Raw genomic sequence first — 20,000 nt, 5'->3', positions numbered from 1 at the left:
CACGTCTGGCTCCAAAAACAAAAGAAAAAACAAGAGAGGGCTTTCAAAATACCAATGGGTGACACCATATTGGCTACTTCCTCTTCTCATGTACATAACTTGAAATTAGAGTTCCTTTCAGGAGTTTTTTTTAGCAGAGTTTGCGTTTGTGTTTAATTTATAAGTTGGGCTGGATTCCCATGATCCTTTACCTTCTGGCCAATCTTGCCCTTGGCCAGCAAGTCCCCAGCTGTGATCTTTCCCTGCTGAACTCCGGCCTGCAGAGCCTCCAAGCCCGGGATATCCACCGCATCCTTCAGACCGCCCAACCTGGAAACCATGGCGTCCACGCCATCCTGAAGCATAGCGGGAGAACCCAGGGGGTTAGAGACACTTAAGAATAAGAGCACAAGTGTTTCTCATGGTCAGGACTTCTTGTTTTTAAGGGATTTACCTTCAGGGATGCTGGGATGCCTCGCTCCATGTTGCTGATGTCTTTCAGCATGCCCTCTGCCATCTTGCTCTCGTCTTTGGCGCTACTGCTCAGCCGGATTGCCTGGTTCTCCAAACCCTTCACCTGAGCTGAGGTCTGATCATATCTGCAAACACACAGAGGACACTAGCTGTAAGTATCAACACAGATTTACGAGTGTGTCTAAATTATTAACAGAAAAAAGGCCGGCCCTAGAGTGCCATTTAGACGGACAGAAGTGACTCACTCAGTTTTCAAGGCTCCGATAAGTTCTTTGACTTTGTTCTCTTTGTTCATGAGAGTGCGGACCAGAGCCAGACTCTTCTCTGAGTCACTCAAAGCGTCATTGGCGTTTTTCTCCACAGAGTCAGCCTTCGTCTGGTGTCTGCAGGAGAGACAGGAAATAGTTAGGACACAGACATCTTTAAAGTGATTTGCATGGCCTCTTGTTAATTAATCAAACAGAATGAAATGATTGTGATGTTCTTACATATTAGCCAGACTGTTGGCCGTTGTCACCAAAGAGGAGAGGCTGTTTGATCCCAGTGGAGCATCTCCAAGAGGAAACTCCTGACAGGAAGGAAGAGACAGAGCAGGTTTTAGAAAAAAACAAATCTTACATCCTCATCCTCACCACCGAGAACATCTTACTCCTTGGAAAATAATGAACAAGATTAGGAAAGTGACGCTAATTATAAATAATGGGGTGTCTCAATTTTTGAGAACTAACCCCCTTAGTCCCTTAAAGTATGAGCCCATATGAATCTGTTAACTATCACCAAGATCCATCATCCTTCTTCATTACTATCGAAACAGAGAGTTTCCAAAAGTAATATAGGAGGTAGAGCCTTCAGTTATCAGGCCTGCTCGTGGTACCTACGGTCTCTAAATGTACTATGGGAGGTAGAGCCTTCAGTTATCAGGCCTGCTCGTGGTACCTACGGTCTCTAAATGTACTATGGGAGGTAGAGCCTTCAGTTATCAGACCTGCTCGTGGTACCTACAGTCTCTAAATGTACTATGGGAGGTAGAGCCTTCAGTTATCAGGCCTGCTCGTGGTACCTACGGTCTCTAAATGTACTATGGGAGGTAGAGCCTTCAGTTATCAGGCCTGCTCTTGGTACCTATGGTCTCTAAATGTACTATGGGAGGTAGAGCCTTCAGTTATCAAGCCTGCTCGTGGTACCTACAGTCTCTAAATGTACTATGGGAGGTAGAGCCTTCAGTTATCAGGCCTGCTCTTGGTACCTACAGTCTCTAAATGTACTATGGGAGGTAGAGCCTTCAGTTATCAGGCCTGCTAGTGGTACCTACAGTCTCTAAATGTACTATGGGAGGTAGAGCCTTCAGTTATCAGGCCTGCTCGTGGTACAGTCTCTAAATGTACTATGGGAGGTAGAGCCTTCAGTTATCAGACCTGCTCGTGGTACAGTCTCTAAATGTACTATGGGAGGTAGAGCCTTCAGTTATCAGACCTGCTCGTGGTACAGTCTCTAAATGTACTATGGGAGGTAGAGCCTTCAGTTATCAGGCCTGCTCGTGGTACCTACAGTCTCTAAATGTACTATGGGAGGTAGAGCCTTCAGTTATCAGGCCTGCTCGTGGTACCTACGGTCTCTAAATGTACTATGGGAGGTAGAGCCTTCAGTTATCAGGCCTGCTCGTGGTACCTACAGTCTCTAAATGTACTATGGGAGGTAGAGCCTTCAGTTATCAGGCCTGCTCGTGGTACCTACAGTCTCTAAATGTACTATGGGAGGTAGAGCCTTCAGTTATCAGGCCTGCTCTTGGTACCTACAGTCTCTAAATGTACTATGGGAGGTAGAGCCTTCAGTTATCAGGCCTGCTCGTGGTACCTACAGTCTCTAAATGTACTATGGGAGGTAGAGCCTTCAGTTATCAGGCCTGCTCTTGGTACCTACGGTCTCTAAATGTACTATGGGAGGTAGAGCCTTCAGTTATCAAGCCTGCTCGTGGTACAGTCTCTAAATGTACTATGGGAGGTAGAGCCTTCAGTTATCAGACCTGCTCGTGGTACAGTCTCTAAATGTACTATGGGAGGTAGAGCCTTCAGTTATCAGGCCTGCTCGTGGTACAGTCTCTAAATGTACTATGGGAGGTAGAGCCTTCAGTTATCAGACCTGCTCGTGGTACAGTCTCTAAATGTACTATGGGAGGTAGAGCCTTCAGTTATCAGACCTGCTCGTGGTACAGTCTCTAAATGTACTATGGGAGGTAGAGCCTTCAGTTATCAGACCTGCTCTTGGTACCTACGGTCTCTAAATGTACTATGGGAGGTAGAGCCTTCAGTTATCAGGCCTGCTCTTGGTACCTACGGTCTCTGAATGTACTATGGGAGGTAGAGCCTTCAGTTATCAGGCCTGCTCGTGGTGCGGTCTCTAAATGTACTATGGGAGGTAGAGCCTTCAGTTATCAGGCCTGCTCGTGGTACCTACAGTCTCTAAATGTACTATGGGAGGTAGAGCCTTCAGTTATCAGGCCTGCTCTTGGTACAGTCTCTAAATGTACTATGGGAGGTAGAGCCTTCAGTTATCAGGCCTGCTCGTGGTACGGTCTCTAAATGTACTATGGGAGGTAGAGCCTTCAGTTATCAGGCCTGCTCGTGGTACCTACAGTCTCTAAATGTACTATGGGAGGTATAGTTAGGGCTTGCTTAGGCTTGGACCAGCACCAGAACCCTACCAGTAGGGTAGTCATGATACCAGATTTTAAACTTCAACATTTTTCTAGTAAAAACCAAATAATATCGATACCTGTGTGATATCGCAGCAGCAGAAATAGAAGTCCCAGGTACCCAGTGTTCGGTCATTTGATGCTTTTGATAAGAAAAATTTACAAGCAAACTCACGACTCTGTCTAGATTGCTGATACATTGTTTTTGGTACTGCACCCGCTTTTGGTTGAAAATATGACTGAAGAACTGAAGTATTTTTGAAGCTCTGGTAGTTTTTAGTTACTCTTGCGGATCAAAATTAAAAAAAGATTGCATTGATTTAAAACATTGGATTGTTTTGACAACCTTAGCTCCTTGTTATACGGCTATAGGTTGAGACTGCAGGTGGACCTGATACACTGAGCTCAGGCAAAGTATTGGTGCTATAGCATAGTTTATCACCACACACTGCTGATACAGTCTGGAAAGTGGCACATAAAACCTGCACTGTGCTATTTGAAGTTTTCTTTGACTGGCCGAAGTTTGTTGACCATTGCATGACTTTTAAACGAGAGTTAATGTCTTACAGCTGATCTGAGGTCTTGCTTGGCCTGTTCCAGTTTGCGTTTCATCTCCCTTATCAGGGTCTGAACGTCGTCCACTTTGTTTTTGTACGTCTGCTGTTGTTGTTTGATGTTGTCAGCTGCGTCGGCGATGTTTTGGATGTCCTGCCCCTCGGCGAGCTGACTCTTACTGATAGACGAAAGACGTTTCTGCAGGTTCTTCTCCTGCCCTATTGGACACAGGAGGTATGATGTCATTAGCATCAAACTGGTTATGTAGGTACCATGTATTTAGTAAACAATGAATTAAAAACAGTGCAGTGATTTGATGAAAACAAAACTATTCTTACTTAGATTAGCCTCTGAGACTCGGAGTGGAGAAAATAAGTGTTTTCTGCACCATGCAAAAAGCATTGTCCAATTCAGTATTCCATTTGGAAATGGTGATTTATTTATTTAAAGTTACAATATGGCCATCACATCACCAGATTGATTTTAATCAATACAAGAAGCTTCTACACCTCCAATACAAGAAATAAAACAAAGAAAAGAAGCTAAACTCCCAACACGGTCGTGTTACACCTGACTACAATAACCTGGAGTGTTGGCTTTATGCTCAGTGTAAAGAGCAATGGCTCCCAGTGTTTGGTGTTGGAATTAAACATACAAACATAAAAAAGACATAATCCAAGAGCGTTCCCTGCGGTTTCGAGAGAAGAGACTTTCTCCTCCTAACACTTGAACCAATGACAGAGAGTGTGTCTGACATCACGTCTCACCTGCCAGGAGCTCGGCGTCGGCCTCCAGGTCCCCCACCAGCTCCTCCGTGGCTCTCAGAGCGGCCTCCATCTCTGCACTGTTGGCTGGTTTCCCTCCCCACTTCATGTCCGAGAACAGAGACTCCAGGTCCTTCAGTTTAGCAGTGTACGTCTCCATCTGAAACACAGAAACAAAACATCACTGAAGTCTCCATTTTCTTCTCATTTTTAGGTTTTGATCATTTATTAACTGTAAATTATGTATTTAAGGATCAGTACATGTAGCACCACAGAAGAAGATGAACACCAGTTCACCAAACTTGAACTGTACCTTTGTTTTGATAGGGCTGAAGCAGACGGGGCAGTTGGACCGATGGCACCTTAGACCCTCGAAGCCAGTTTTGCACTGACAGCGACCCAGATCATCGCACTGTGCGGACTCGGAGCCCTGAACGTCACAGTTACATGCTGGTCCCAACAAAAAGAAGACAGAGAAACAAACATGAAAGAAGAAATTCAACAACTTTTTGGACCTTTTCGTCATTCAGAGCCTGAAATATGGCCGAGGTTTAATAAAACCAAGATTCCCGTTTTAGGGACGGAGCATTGTCTTATTTAAACCTCTGCCTTCGTTACTCGCCAAGAGCTAAGGACGTAAAGTGGCGTTCTCGCTACCTGGCGTGTTTTTTTTTCTACTAAGCTGCTCTGTCTTTATTAATTTCACAAAGAAAGATCCACTCGATAATGATGAGTTAAATATTGTCAGTCGTTCTTACGTTTGCAGGCGTCGCTCGCTCGGCTGTGGTAGTAACCTCGCTCACACTCCTCGCAGCTCCGCCCCCTCGTGTCGTTCACACACTTCAGACATTCGCCGCTGATGCGATCGCAGCTTCCCTCCACGTTGATGTCGATGTGGCCGTTGCATTGGCAGGGCCTGCAGGGTCGCTGCACGCCGGCGCCCCCTGCAGGGTTACCGTAAAAACCCTCCTGACACACGTCGCAGCGGAAACCTGAGGAGAGATTATTCATTTGTTGTTCATATTAATGATGTCATGAAGAGAAGTACAAAGTGATAAAGATCTTTAGAACCAGAAGCGACCATATTAGGACAGCTCCACCCTGTAATGTATTGACCTGAAGTGAACCCAAACTCACAGGACACAAATGAAAACCCCCACTCTTCCTGTTTGCTGATGACAAAAGCCATTCATTTGATTAACTGTTTGGACCTGTTGAACGAACTGTCTTAACCAACGTAGTCCATTTCTGATATAAAGGAATTTCGGTTCAATTCCTGAATCGCATATATGTATCCATGACATCAAGACTAACACTTTCATGCAAGTTAGATTCCGCTACGATCATCTATGACGAACTTGGATATTGAAAAACTAAATCACATTACCTGATGAACTCTACTTGAGTCTTACGTGGAGCACTACTGCCCCCTAGTGGCAAGAGCGCTGTACCGACCTGAGTTTCAGGACGGAGGTATTACGATAGTTGATATGTGATTTTGTCCTAGTTATAAACTTAGTATTTCAAGATATGATTTTATACCCTTCATACTGTATTAATGTGTTTTTGAATGTTGAATGGTATAATGATGATTTCATTCCCATACAGGCAGAAATCGTCTAACTGTCTTCCGGTTGGACGTAATGTCTATTTCATTGCATAATTGTTTTAAATGTTTAATGTCTGAGATAATTCTACATACGAATATTGACATGGTGATGTTCATGTGATCAAAGTTCTTATTTATGCTCTTAATAAGTAAAGAACTCGGAGTGAATTAAAGTAATAGATAAACGTCGAAGGCGGGTTAGATATTAGGCCCCGCCCCCTCGTAAAAGTCATCTCCAGAATAAAGCAGCTCGTCTCTTCTTCGAAAATTCTTCTCTTCTTAAGTTTTTCTTCACCCTCTCAGACGTCTCTTGTTAATTCTTGTTTCGAACCACTTTGTTTCTTTAAGTTTTGCCAACGCGAAACTCTTTGAATTTAAGTCCGGACTCGCAGGACCTGCAGACCTCGAATCCAACTTAAACCAACCCTGATTCTTCATGCCCGCATCCTAAGGCTTTTTCCTACAGCCTAAGATTGAGAGCCTCTGTCTTTTTCTCCTTTCTGAAGTATTGATCATTCGTCTTCCAGAACATTATTTTCTCTATTCTCACATTTGACTACAAGAGACCATTGAAGTCAAGTGAGGATCAACGAGCGTCCATCCTGAAGAACGTTAATTAAGACTCTTTGAGCCGCTGAGAGAAGGACCCATGGACGACTGTTGGACCGCTGTGTTTTTCTTCAACCCATCTCATTATCGACTCCGACCGGACCTGCTACGGCGGTTATCGTGGACCACCGGCATTCCTGATCCGAAAGAACTCGACAGGAAGTCTTGGTATCACAGAGTTCAATTGAACACTACGTCTCAGTAAGAAGCGTTCTGATTATGAGGAGTGTGTGTCAAAGCCTCAGAGTCAACTTTCATCAAATTTATTAAGTATTCACATTATATCACTGTCGTAATTATATTCTTTGCCTATTCATTTCCTTTAAACATTTTCTGTTCATCATCTTTCTTTATTAAACTTCTATATAAACTTTCAGTATTTGTCTGTGTAATTTTATGGTTTTTACTGCTTGAGAATTCATTTTATTCATAATAAAAGTAGTTAATCCACAACAACCCTCTTGTCCATATATAGTCGCTTCCTTCGTAAACCACGGCTTGATTCTGTGACACGAAGTGACAGACGGAGATATTCATTGTTGGGTTCAATCAGTTGGAACATTTGAGTGTTTGAGTTGGAGTAAGGGTCCTGAGGGGTACCTGTGGTCCCGGTGGGGCAGCCGTCACATCGGGGCTGCAGTGAACCAGCAGCCAGCGAGCAGGACACTCCGTCGGGACAGGGACACTTCACACAGGACCGGGGGCTCCAGGGGTCTCTGTAGAAGCCATTTGAGCAGGGTGTCTCGTCGGCAGAGTAACAGTCTCCGGTCAGAGGGTCGCAGCTGCCTCCTCTGCAGCTGCACGGCTCACAGGTGCTGAACGCTCCGTCTGAAGGGGCGCTGCGTCTGAACCCGGCCGAGCAACTCTCGCAGAAGTCCCCCTCGTACCCCTCCGGACAACTGCAGGTCTGAACCCAGCGTGCCGGGACGCCATCTCCAAGCCGAGCAGACATCAGCTTCACGTCGTCAATGTAACCTCGTCCTGAAAGAAAAACAACAGGTGTTGCAGCGATGGAAGCGGGCAAGAGAAGTGGTTCAGATAGAAGTGATTGTACCCGACCTAAAAAGCCTCTGCATGTTTCTAATAAGCTCCACGAGCAGAAACGTGCTCAAACTAGGATCAATATTGGAGATGCTTTTGAAAAATGGAGAGAGGTTAGAACACAGAAAGGTTTACAGACCCATGCAGAGCTGGATAAACACTGAAGCTTCAGAGTCCACCACATGGTGACCTGAGTGAGCATGGACTCTAGAGAGGGGGGGGGGGGGGGGGGGGGGGGCTCTCTATGATGTTTAGAGACTGCAGTACCCATTTTAAACACTAGGGGTCAGAGTTACATACTGCTCCTTAAGTTATTTTTAATAAAGTGAGGGAACACATGAAGAAAAAAAAACAGAGAAGGAGCTCACCGTTCTCTCCAAACGTGGCTCTGATCTTGATGGCGGTGACGTTCTGGAGGAGCGTCTGGAACTGGGCTGAGGAGATCTGAGGCCTCCACCTGCTGGTGGGCTGATCGTCCAGTCTACACACACACAAGTTCACAGTTAACACATTTTTACACACTGATGCACATTCATCTGCTGGTGTTCGTAACATCCTTTCAATAAACTTGTATCTTTTCAAAGTAACGCTCCTTGTTTTTGTTACTTCTTCTGTTTTTTCAGTTTCAAAGTAAGATGCAAAATAACAAATGTCCGAATCAGATAAAAGATTAAGGTCGATATCACTACTGCTATGTTTGAAAATGTGGTGCTGCCATCTAGTGAATCGTCTCTAAAAGTGCATCATGTCGTCTGAGCCTCAGCCTTTTATCGGTGACTCAGACGAGATGATGATTATAATCCTCTGAACGCTCACACTAGACGACTTTAGAAGAAAATGCACTTTTTTTATAAAGTGTAGTTTACTATAATTATCGGAGAATGTTCTTGTCCTTGTGACACAACAAGCAGACCGAGATGTTTCAGGCAGTTTGTCGTCACTCTCTGAATCCATCAGGTGAGTTTGTGTGTTTGAGGTTTCTCGGTAGGTACCATGAGGTTTGTTTGGACTCGCTCTGATTTACTAAAGACAGATTCCTGGACTCTGACACGCAGGTATGTGCACACCTGAGTGAAAGAATAATATTTGACTTGGAGCGATGATGAGGAGAGACTGTAAACACAATGTGACGTCATCCTCTGGTTTGTATTCAAGTGTCGGGGATTCAGAGCGTCGACATTTTGATTCCTCGGAGCCGGGAGAGAACATATGAAGAAGGGACTCGTGAAGGACTTCACTACGCTAGTTTCTGACTCGTGATGGGACCAGAGCTTACTGAATGAACGAGAGATTGAGACCATGAACTCATGAGGAAAATATTCACTGAGGGATTAAATCAACTGAAGATGAACAGACGTCCTCTCCCTCTGCTGGACATTAGACAGAATGCAGATTAAGGCACTTCTGCAGGTGTGAGTCCTCACCTGAAGCTGTATCTGATCTTCTGTCCACAGGGGACGATGGAGCGCAGGTCACCCAGCGAGGCGGACACTTTGAGGCCGGAACCTTCCAGAATCACGTCGCTGGTGGACGGGTGGCGGACGCCGCGGTCCAGACGCAGCGAGAAGGAAAAGTTCTGAGCGTAACTCAGCAACTGATTCCCCAGGTAAGGAGCTGTAGGAGAGTAGAGAGACACGGCCGGTCAGGAAGGAGGCGAGGAAAGGAAGAGAAGAAGAAGAAGAGGGAGGAGGAGGCATTTAAGGATGAAAGGAAAGGAGGAAGGAGGCGACAGGTAGGAAAGGAAAGGAAAAGAAGAAGGAGGAGGTATTTAACGAAGAAAGGAGAGGAGAAAAGGAGGTGACAGGGAGGAAAGGAAATAAAATTAAAGGAAAGAGGAAAGGAAAGAAAGGAGGTGAAAAGATTTGACGAGGCGAGGCGAGTCTTAAGGAATTTCGAAAAGGGATGAAAAGGATTTAGGAGACGAAACAAGGGAAGAAGGACCGTGAAGAAGAAATGATTGGTGCAAGATAAAAGGGGCGGGGTTTGATCTCACCTGGGGCGTGCAGGTACATGGGCAGGCTGTTTTTGGAGATCACCTCCAGGTCCTGGTGTGTCGGTGACCAGCGGAAGTGAACGTTGTCAGGGGTGTGGCCTTGAACCGTCGCTGCCTTCCAACCATCCATACCTGAAAACACAAGTCGGTCGGTAAACATTTTCCTCTTTTACTTTGAAATTCAACCCATTAATATCACTGTCAGAGTCTTTTATTGTGAAGCAGGGAGGTGACAGGTTACCAGTGTTGAAGGTGGAGGTCACGTTGTAGGCGGAGTAACCGGACTGTGCCGAACACGCGCTGCTGTGGCCGTAACAGAAACACGGCAGGGTCCGACTCCCAGAATCCTCTCTGGGCTGACGGCTGCAAACCACAACAGGAAGTCAAAGTTAAAGTACCAAAATGAAATCAATGATCAGTTTCAGTGCAGCGACCGCTGTGACTTTGAGGTTAGTTTTTCCATCCGACAGGAAGTACGTCTCACCTTTGCTTGCAGCCGTTTGGTCCGATTGGTCCGTCCGGGCAGCGGTCGCATTTCTGTCCTGTGACGCCCTCTTTGCAGCTGCAGCGCCCCCTGCTGTCACATGTGTTACTGGCAGAGCCTGGATGAAATGTTAAGAAAAGTTTACACATCTAGCATCACTGAGCAGCTTTCAGAGTATCAGGACTGTTTTCTTAAGACAGGTATATTTATCGCGTTCTCTTACCTGTGGAGTTGCAGCCGCAGGGCGTGCAGCTCAGTGCTGCCCCCTCCTGGTAGAAGCCGGCCTTGCAGCGCTCGCAGTGCCTTCCTTCAGTGTTTCCCTGGCAGTCGAGGCAGTGCAGCCCCCAGGTGTCCCGAAGGCAGTACCGAGATTTCCCATTGCAGTTACAATGTAGCGTCGCTGTGGGAGGAGACAAGGAGGACACGTTAGTTTGATTTGATCAAGTCAAAAATATCTAATTTCATTTAAAACGAAAGGAGCAACAAGGCATGCTATGTTGAAGTGCTTCTCTGAGGTTAGAACACAGAAAGGTTTACAGACCCATGCAGAGCTGGATAAACACTGAAGCTTCAGAGTCCACCACATGGTGACCTGAGTGAGCATGGACTCTAGAGAGGGGGGGGGGGACAGCTCTCTATGATGTTTAGAATTCAGACTGCAGTACCCATTTTAAACACTAGGGGGCAGAGTTACATACTGCTCCTTTAAACTGATTTGTCCAGGTAATGCTGCCAATGCAGCGAGCAACATTTAAGTTTCTTGAAGTGGGATGAAATGTTTTATTGCAAGAAACTTAAAGTCAAAGTTTAAGGAACATTGTGGAGTCTGAATTATTAGTTTCCCGTCTCCCCTCTGAGTTTAAATCTGAGCGACGACTGCTTCAAAGTTGTTTACAGAGAGTGAAGCTCTTTGTGTGTTTTGTGGTTTGTTCAGAAATTTCAGAGAGAGCTGCTCCTCTCAGACCGAAGCCCTGCAGACAAATCCAAAGACTCCACCGAGTCCCACCCAAAGCAGCCAACGCCCAAAGGTGTGTCTGCAGCGAGCACACACACAAAGAGACCTGACAGGACTTTGTGCTGCAGCGAGACACCGGCTGCTCTTCAGCTTCATGTATCTCCTCAGAGTTTCAACAGGCTTCTGCTTGTTAGAGCTGAGAGCAGAAACAAGAGATATCACACCCATGAACAGAATTTAACGGTGACGACAGACGGACAGAAGAATGAAAGAGCCTGAATCTGCCTGAGTGCTGTAATCTTTACCCCTAACATTTCCATAGTAGCTACCTTGCTATGATTGATAACAAGTTAAGCCCTGCGTACACTTTACGACTTTGTGCCGATTCAGAAACGGTTTTTGAGTTGCGCGACGGCCAAACCCCGTTCGATCAGCTACTCCCGATCAGTCAGATTCATTTTCTGACATGTTTGATATTTCCGTCCTATAACTGCACACACTCACACAGTGAGAGCAGAACCACGCGCTGAATCCCCGATGCAAGCTCCACACAGAGAGAAACCTGTCAGACGGGGATTCAAACCAGGAACCTCCTCGCTGTGAGGCGACAGCGATAACCACTGGACCACGGTGCTGCCCGACAGTCAAGCTCGGGCATAGGCCTGCATGCTGCTGTAGCCACCTCACTTGTTTCTTAACCAGACAAAAAAGAAGACACATGGTCCAACAGTCTTTGTCGACTTATCTACATTATATTTGTGTCCTTGTGTGACGTGACCCGCTGTAGTTTTCTGTAGTAAAGGTCTACAGAGATTGACTTCTGTAAGCGTCCAGAGGAGTTCAAGGTGTGTCTCTTTGTTTTTCCTGACCGTTGGATCACTCACACTCTGTGATTCAGGGATTCCTGCGGACTCTACCTGCTCGCTGTGAGCGGTTCAGAGTCCCTGAGGAGGTGAGACATCATGACTCACCGTGTGATAAGACTTAATGATCGTCTGAGCGCACCGCCGGCGGCCATGAGCTCTGGAATTACAGCATTTTCCAGCATGTGTCTGATTCCTCTACGAACATGAAAACACATGAGGAGGCCTCGGAGTTTTCTTCGCCCCGAGGGAAGGGAAAACAAGTAACACCAACGTTCAAAGGAAATAAAGACTATCTCTGAACTAGGTTTATACTGCCTTCAAAATAAAAGGCCCCTCTAACAGCATAAAGACAATCAACACAGTTTTTTTTACGTCGTATGAAGCTTGTATTGGTATCTCACCCGCCATCTTTCCCCGAATACCAACGCACACAGGTGCAACATAATGACGCCCTGAGTGGGCACAGTTTCACAGCAACACAAACTAATGACAACCAATCAGAGGCGGGGACAGTTAATCCAAAATGTTACTCCGTTACTTCACCTCCTCTGACGTCAGTGTGTTTTCTCATGATCAGCGTCATGACATCACTGCTGTTCTGTGTTCATATCACTCGTGCTTCATCGCTGGAAAGCTACGCTTCTTGTGACTCCGACCGTGTAAGCCGTTTAAAGACCCGACCAACACAGCAGCCACAATCTACGCATTTGTCAGACCACCGACAGTCAAGCACCTCTGAAGGTCGACTGAACTCTTCAGGTCCAAATATTCCAACAAAAAATGTCCTGCTGCTTAATCCAAACTCATCACAGCCATAAAGATCCTAAGATTGAGTCAAAATGTCCGCCGCTGTTCAGCTATTTCCTCTGTAGTAATTCATGACACCTCATTGACCAATCAGGACCTTCCACTCACTGCTCGTTGGCTACTAGCCAATGAGAGTGTGAGGAGAACCAAGACTTTCTCTCCCCTCTTTGGTCGACACCACACCTGATGTCACAAATCATTTTCCAAATTAACGTCCACCTTGAGAAGTCATTTTAACGGACGTGTGTGCGCTCGACATGATACTCGCTGTAACAAGGAGAAAAAGAACGCCAGGAAAGGATCGCTCTACTACTTCATCCTGAAGAAACACGATTCATCTTTTAGATTGACCGAAGCACGAATGAGTGTTTAAAGCTGACGAGGGAACATTGAGCTTCTCTGAATCTTCATGAAAACACATTGTAGATATTTACTCATCGTCAGTCAACTGAGCTGAACTCTAACGTGTCATTTCAACTGTAATTACTTCCCACCCTGAGGGGGAGGCAGCTCAGGCTCAGCCTCACCCACACAGGAGAATGGGGGGGGGGGGCTCATACACAGGTGAGGGGAGGACAGCCCCACCCTTATAGGAGACAGGAAGATTTCATTTTAATTCAGAATCTTTCCCTGAAACGGAATCTCTTAAAACTGCCTTAAATTTTGGATTTAATCAAAACGACACCAAAACATTTATGGATCAAGACCGAGTCAAGACCAAGACCAAGGCAGGGTGAGACCAAGTCAAGACCAAAACATTTAGGGATCAAGACCGAGTCAAGACCAAGACCAAGGCAGGGTGAGACCAAGTCAAGACCAAGACATTTAGGGATCAAGACCGAGTCAAGACCAAGACCAAAGCAGGGTTAGACCAAGACCAAGACCAAGACCAAGACATTTAGGGATCAAGACCGAGTCAAGACCAAGACCAAAGCAGGGTTAGACCAAGACCAAGACCAAGACCAAGACATTTAGGGATTGTAACCGAGTCGAGACCATGGCAGGGCGAGACCGAGGCCGACTTTGAGTACTAACACAAACTTTTCTGCAGCATTCCTTTAAAATGTGATCAGGGCCTCAGCTCGTCAGGCAGGCAACTGCTTGGGGCCCCAGACCAGCAGGGGGTCCAGGGGGTCTCTGAGGGTTCACAAACTTTAAACCAAAGCAGTGGCCCAATATGTGCAAATTTTGCAACGACAGTAGGAGACCTCCCTAAGGGGGGCCCCATCTGACAGCACTCGCTCCTGTCGCCCTGCTGAGCGCTGCAGCATGATTGATGTGAAAACCAAAGTTCATCAATGAACGTCAACAAAGAAACAAGAAGAGGAAGCATCGTCTGACAATAAAGATTTTTCAATCCAATCCAAACCGTTTGAAAGCTCTAACTTTTTTTTTTTTATTCTCTGAAAGACGTCGACTCAAATCTCCCGTTAACTTTATCCTTGACACTTCAACTTCCTTTCCCAAACATGACATCTCTTTTTTATTCTGAATTAATCAAAATAAATTTTTCTCCAGTTCATCGAGACTTAACTATTAAGATTTACTAATTAATCGCTAACTCGATGATTGATTCAACTTTTTTCTGAACATTTTTAAAGATTCTTCATTCAAGTTAAATTCCTTTACTCTTTTTATTCTCCACATTTAGACTTTAATCTCTTTTTAATCTGCCACATGACCCCTTCCCCCTACCATCGATCACCCCCTTCAATCATGAAATATTAAGAGAAATACTTGAGCTGTTGATTATCTTTAAATCCATCGTGTATTATCTGGAACATGAGAGAGAAAAGCGAGAAAAGACATGCTCCCCTCCTCTGCTTCACGTTGAACCGTCAGAATAAAGCCGGTAAAACACTCAGGTACTCACAGTAGTGTGTGTATGTGGCCTGGACGGCGCACAGTGCAGCCAGGATCCCGCAGAGAGAAACCAAACAGCTGCTCCCGTTCATCATCGAGTCCGTTAAAAAAAGTATATCTGATAAGATCTGCTCCGAGCGGAAAAAAATCAAATGTGATGCAAACAGTCAGAGAGAGACGCTTTTTATGTCCTCTGCTGCTGCAGGCCTGGACACGCTCACATACTGAGACACACACTCACTGTGATTCACACACACACACACAGTCAGAGGATATGACGGCAGCAGTGTGTGTGTGTGTGAGTGTTTGCCGGCACAGTTGGGCGTTGTTCTGCACAGTTCTCTGGGACTCTTCCATCATATTTACATTTTCACAACACAAAGACGTTTCACAGGACAGAAATAAAAAGTTCAGATCCTGAAGAGAACACTGGCTCTGTTCATCAAGTGGAAAATATCACGTTACATTACGTCCTGATTAAGAGCCTCGTCTGAGTAAAGATCAGACTGAAGACATCGTAAAACACCACGGTGCAGCTTTATCAGTCTTTACGACACATCAGGAGGGGAAACACAAACTGAAAGATTCAATCAAAGTTGAAGCAGAGTCAGGAGGAGGAAGAGAAGAAACTAAATAAATATAAATTCACACCCTGTGTTTCCCCGTGATGAAGAGAACATTCTGGTTGTTTTCTGGAGATCTCGAGAACATTAAAGCTCCAATCAGTGAGCTGTGTAGTGAGTGAAATGATAAAGGTATCTTACTATCTGATCATTAAGGAAACATGTTGAAGTGCTGGCTTCTCTGACAACAATGCAGCAGCCAGTATGTCCTCCTTCTAACTTTAGATTCTGCTCCTGAATGCTCTGGATTTGTTTGGACCAGAGAAGGTAGGCGCTTTTAAGACCCCCCCACACGGCCGTTTTGGACGCCCCTCGGTTTGCCAGATATGAGAGCAGTTATCAGGTCTCTCCAATGTTCTGAGTTTGGACTGCAGTACCTGTTTTAAACACTAGGGGTCAGAGTTACATACTGCTCCTTTAACTCCGTTGTTAACGACGGAATTTTCTGCAGCATCGTGTTTCCTGTGTGTGTGTCTGTGTGTGTGTGTGTGTGTGTGTGTGTGTTTCTGTGTGTGTGTGTGTCTGTGTGTGTGTGTGTGTGTGTGTGTGTGTGTGTGTGTGTGTGTGTGTGTGTGTGTGTCTGTGTGTGTGTGTCTCTGTGTGTGTGTGTGTGTGTCTGTGTGTGTGTGTGTGTGTGTGTGTGTGTGTATGTGTGTGTGTGTATGTGTGTGTGTGTGTGTGTGTGTGTGTGTGTGTGTCTGTGTGTGTGTGTGTGTCTGTGTGTGTATGTGTGTGTGTGTGTGTGTGTGTGTGTGTGTGTGTCTGTGTGTGTGTGTCTCTGTGTGTGTGTGTGTCTGTGTGTGTGTGTCTCTGTGTGTATGTGTGTGTGTGTGTGTGTGTATGTGTATGTGTGTGTGTGTGTCTGTGTGTGTGTGTGTGTGAATCAGCTGTTGCCTCCAGCTCTGATTTTTGTATCTTTTGTAAAAAGTGTTTCCTGAGGCTGCAGCCGACACACCTTGAACCTCAGACTCATCATGATCCACCACACACACGCGCACAGAGACACGCCCGGCTTGTTCCTGTTACCGTGTCAACGCCACACCCTGAACACACACACACACACACACACACACACACACACACACACATTCACACTTGGCTGGATGTCGGAGTTACTCAACTCTGAGTTCACTTTTCAGCTACACACACGAACAATCTGTGACTGACTAAAGTTCACCCTGGGTCAGACCGATCCGGATCAGTTCACACACCCTGGGTCAGATTGATCTGGATCAGTTCATACACCCTGGGTCAGACCGATCTGGATCAGTTCGCACACCCTGGGTCAGACCGATCCGGATCAGTTCACACACCCTGGGTCAGACCGATCCGGATCAGTTCACACACCCTGGGTCAGACTGATCTGGATCAGTTCATACACTTTGCTTTGGTCCAATATGAGGCTTGAACGAGAGCTCAGGGTCGATCCAGAGTCCCGAATATTAAAACTCACTGACTCTGTCAAGAGAAACTCCATCGTTAAAATGAATTCATAATTCAGAGACGAGCTGTCGTAAAGTCCAAACTAACCGAGACCAAGACAAACCTGAGATCAGGGTGCTCCGAGACCAAGACACCAAAAAATGCTTCACAGACTTTTTCACGTTGTTTTCCAGGCACACACTGAAAATGGCACCGCGACCCACCTCTGGGTCTCGACCCACCAGTTGAGAACCACTGCTTTAGGCCACATCACTAATGAGGAAGGCAGTGTCACCCGTCTGTTCCTGCAGGGGGCGCTGGAGTCCCATCGACAGGCTGAGAGCTGGAGCTGAGGCGGGTTTTAAACCTCCTGACAAACCGTTACACCGCGCCCACCTGTCAATCAGGTCAGCTACACGCCTTAGTTTGGATAACACGTATCGTTTTCAAAATCAAAACGGAGCCGTACAGTGATGACAATAACTACTCACACCTATTTTGTTTTTTTTTGTACCGGGCTGTAAACATGTTAATTTATGATGTAAATGTGTATGTGACTTCCTGTGTTCCTGGAGCCAGTCTCCAGTGGACACTCGGGGAAATGCAGGATTTTAGACTTCCGCATTGGCTTCTTTTTTCAAGACGGGAGGTCACAGCTTGGTTGAAACGAAGGACTTCAAAGGGAAGTGCAGAGGACAGGAAGTGATTATTTCAAAGTTAAGATGTGGACATACGGGATTAAAATTAACTCTTTATTAAATGGCAGAGTGTGTGTCAGATAAATGTGATGACGGAATTAGAAGGTAGGACATATGAACAAGAACGGAGATGGAGTTTGGAAGGGACCTTAGGGAGGAGTGCTACAATCCTCTCTTTATTTTCCTGAAAGATACAGGTCTAGATGGTAAATATATATTTGTAGTTTATTTATTTTATTGAGGGAGCATGATGGTATTATTATTATTATTATTATTATTATTATTATTATTATTATTAATATTAATAATAATAATAATAATAATAATAATAATAATTAACTTTTCGAATGAAACTTGAAGTATATGAAGCGCTGAAGTTACACTTCCGGTACAATAGGCGGCGGTATCCACCTGTACACGTTGGTTGCGAGCAGCTATTAAACCAGCGAAGAAGAAGCAGTCCGCAGAGCGGTTAGCCAAACAGGACTGACTGTGAGTCTTAAAGATCATTTTTAACAACACACTGCTTTACCATAGTGTAATATTCGGATTGAGTATTATCCTTTAAAATATAAGGAGCTGTTTAAATGAATCTGGAGTTAATAAAATGTGTTTTATAATCAATTTAACGTAAAAATCGTAAGCAGGCTCGATGTGTTAGCTAGTTGTATATTCAAACAGTTCTACGATAAAATGGATTAAACTAATGAAAACAACATTATTACGAGTTTAAATGAAGACCCAGTTAATGTGTTAAATATAATTTGTCGGGTTTAATTCATTCGAGCTGTCAGCCAAACCTCATTCAGAAATCACTGAAATGAACGAGTCAACTTGTCTGTTAGCACACGGAGCATTTTATTAACTATGAGGGCTTAATGCTTCAATAAGTCTGTGTTTGATGCTCTTCAGGTCGTTAATTTTATCCCGAATTAGAGTGAAGATGTTTTTATTCACCCTGTAAAATGATCTCACAGCATCACAGTCAGGAAATGTGTCTAAAACTGGAATAAAATAAAATTAACCGATTAACGGGGGGAGTTCGGCGACGACTTTGATTCTTTAATTTATGGATGCATCGTTCAAACTCGGTATGGGTATCGATATCGGCAAATAATGTGGCATGGACCGATATCAGTAGCCGATGTTGGTTAGCGTGGCGATGTATCGAACTGTTTTACAAATCACCACGATTCAATTATAATATCAGAGACATCAGAAAAACTGTGTAATCTGAACATGGTGATTTTATTTGTCAGATTAAAAGACCAACAGAGGAGGAGACGCCCCCCCCCCCCCCGCCCGTCAGTCCATCATGGCGGACATCAAGAACTTCCTGTACGCCTGGTGTGGGAAAAAGAAGATGACTCCCAGTTACGACATCCGAGCCGCGGGGAACAAAAACAGGCAGAAGTTTTTGTGTGAGGTGAGCTTTGAGTCATTTTTTGTCCTCTTTAAGATGAGCTCGTTTTGCCTGTTGCTCTCACGCTGGAGTCTCGTCCCCGCAGGTCCGTGTCGAGGGCTTCAACTACATCGGGATGGGAAACTCCACCAACAAGAAGGACGCTCAGTCCAACGCTGCCCGGGACTTTGTCAACTACCTGGTCCGGATCAGGGAGATGGGTGCAGCTGAGGTCCCCGCTTTAGGAGTAAGTACACTTTTCAAATTGGGTCTTCAAATCGTTCAATAACTTCCAGAGTTTGAGTTGAAGCTTTGACAACAAGAAGACCGAGCTGAGATTTTAGTTTTTAAAAAGGTTAAGATTATTCCACTGAAGCCTCAAATGACTAAAATGGACCCAAAAGTTTAAGAAGTGCTTCGGTAACCTGATTCAAGTCGGAGTAGAGACGCTGCTCCTCCACTTTAAAAGGAGCCAGCTGAGGTGGTTAAGGCATCTGATCAGGACGCTTCCCTGTCTGTGGGACTTTCATAGAACACTTCATTGATCGTTGTTAATGCTCTGTGCAGTCTGAACTCTCAGGTCGGTCAGTGTGAGCACACAGGTCGTGAGCTCTGGTCGTGAATCTTTAAAGGAAGAATGTTGCGACATGTTCCACATAAATATATCAGAGATCAAGTCTATCCTGTATAAATGTGTCTCTGAGTCATGGCTGTCTACAACAGGGATGTCAGACATACGGCCCGACAGCAGGTTTCATCCAGCCTGTGAGACGTTTTGGGAAGAAGGAGGTAATGTATTGAAAAATATTTTGAGATTTTTTATAAATTAAATATTTGTAATACGTATTTTCCCCCGAATTGTATCACAACCTATAATGAGCGACGTAAAGGTTGATATCATGGTATCACGAGCTGCTCCTGCATTACGCTGGTAATACATCACATCAGCAAACAGAAGAAGAAGAAGAAGAATTGATACTTTATTGATCCCGCGAGGGGAAATTCGTTTTTTACACTCTGTCTAGTAAACATGCTACACAAACATGAACTGAAATACACACACATGCACAAACAGGATCCTGTGGACATGCACTAATGGAGAGGTCTCAGAGTGAGGGGGCTGCCCTACGGCGGGCGCTCCTGAGCTTGTGGGGGGGGGGGGGT

General features: G+C 45.2%; 2 protein-coding genes across 3 annotated transcripts in view; one reads left to right on the top strand and one right to left on the bottom strand.

Annotated features, from left to right (window-relative positions):
- lamc2 (laminin, gamma 2) overlaps positions 1-15,170 on the bottom strand; it is a 19,355-nt gene extending 4,185 nt beyond the window's left edge. Inside the window, exons 1-16 of the mRNA XM_061045498.1 lie at positions 14,707-15,170; positions 10,424-10,602; positions 10,201-10,318; positions 9,958-10,079; positions 9,717-9,848; positions 9,148-9,337; positions 8,092-8,204; positions 7,283-7,663; positions 5,223-5,456; positions 4,778-4,914; positions 4,468-4,624; positions 3,713-3,918; positions 942-1,021; positions 699-836; positions 434-578; positions 192-335 (exon numbers count right to left, since the gene is read on the bottom strand). Of these exons, the coding sequence (XP_060901481.1) occupies positions 192-335; positions 434-578; positions 699-836; positions 942-1,021; positions 3,713-3,918; positions 4,468-4,624; positions 4,778-4,914; positions 5,223-5,456; positions 7,283-7,663; positions 8,092-8,204; positions 9,148-9,337; positions 9,717-9,848; positions 9,958-10,079; positions 10,201-10,318; positions 10,424-10,602; positions 14,707-14,786 (2,556 nt within the window). The 5' untranslated portion in view covers positions 14,787-15,170. The remainder of the gene's footprint in view (positions 1-191; positions 336-433; positions 579-698; positions 837-941; positions 1,022-3,712; positions 3,919-4,467; positions 4,625-4,777; positions 4,915-5,222; positions 5,457-7,282; positions 7,664-8,091; positions 8,205-9,147; positions 9,338-9,716; positions 9,849-9,957; positions 10,080-10,200; positions 10,319-10,423; positions 10,603-14,706) is intronic.
- Positions 15,171-17,894: 2,724 nt separating this feature from the next.
- The window catches only part of dhx9 (DEAH (Asp-Glu-Ala-His) box helicase 9), a 23,387-nt gene continuing 21,281 nt past the window's right edge, over positions 17,895-20,000 (top strand). Inside the window, exons 1-3 of one of the 2 annotated variants that reach the window (XM_061045497.1) lie at positions 17,895-17,926; positions 18,694-18,860; positions 18,943-19,083. In XM_061045497.1, the coding sequence (XP_060901480.1) occupies positions 18,750-18,860; positions 18,943-19,083 (252 nt within the window). In that variant the 5' untranslated portion in view covers positions 17,895-17,926; positions 18,694-18,749. The remainder of the gene's footprint in view (positions 17,927-18,693; positions 18,861-18,942; positions 19,084-20,000) is intronic. The other variant, XM_061045496.1, reaches the window with a different exon arrangement.

Source organism: Labrus mixtus, chromosome 8 (genome assembly GCF_963584025.1).
Source record: "Labrus mixtus chromosome 8, fLabMix1.1, whole genome shotgun sequence".
In the NCBI taxonomy this organism is placed as follows: domain Eukaryota; kingdom Metazoa; phylum Chordata; class Actinopteri; order Labriformes; family Labridae; genus Labrus; species Labrus mixtus.
Note: the sequence above shows the minus strand (reverse complement) of the source record. Positions and strands in the feature narration are given on the sequence as shown.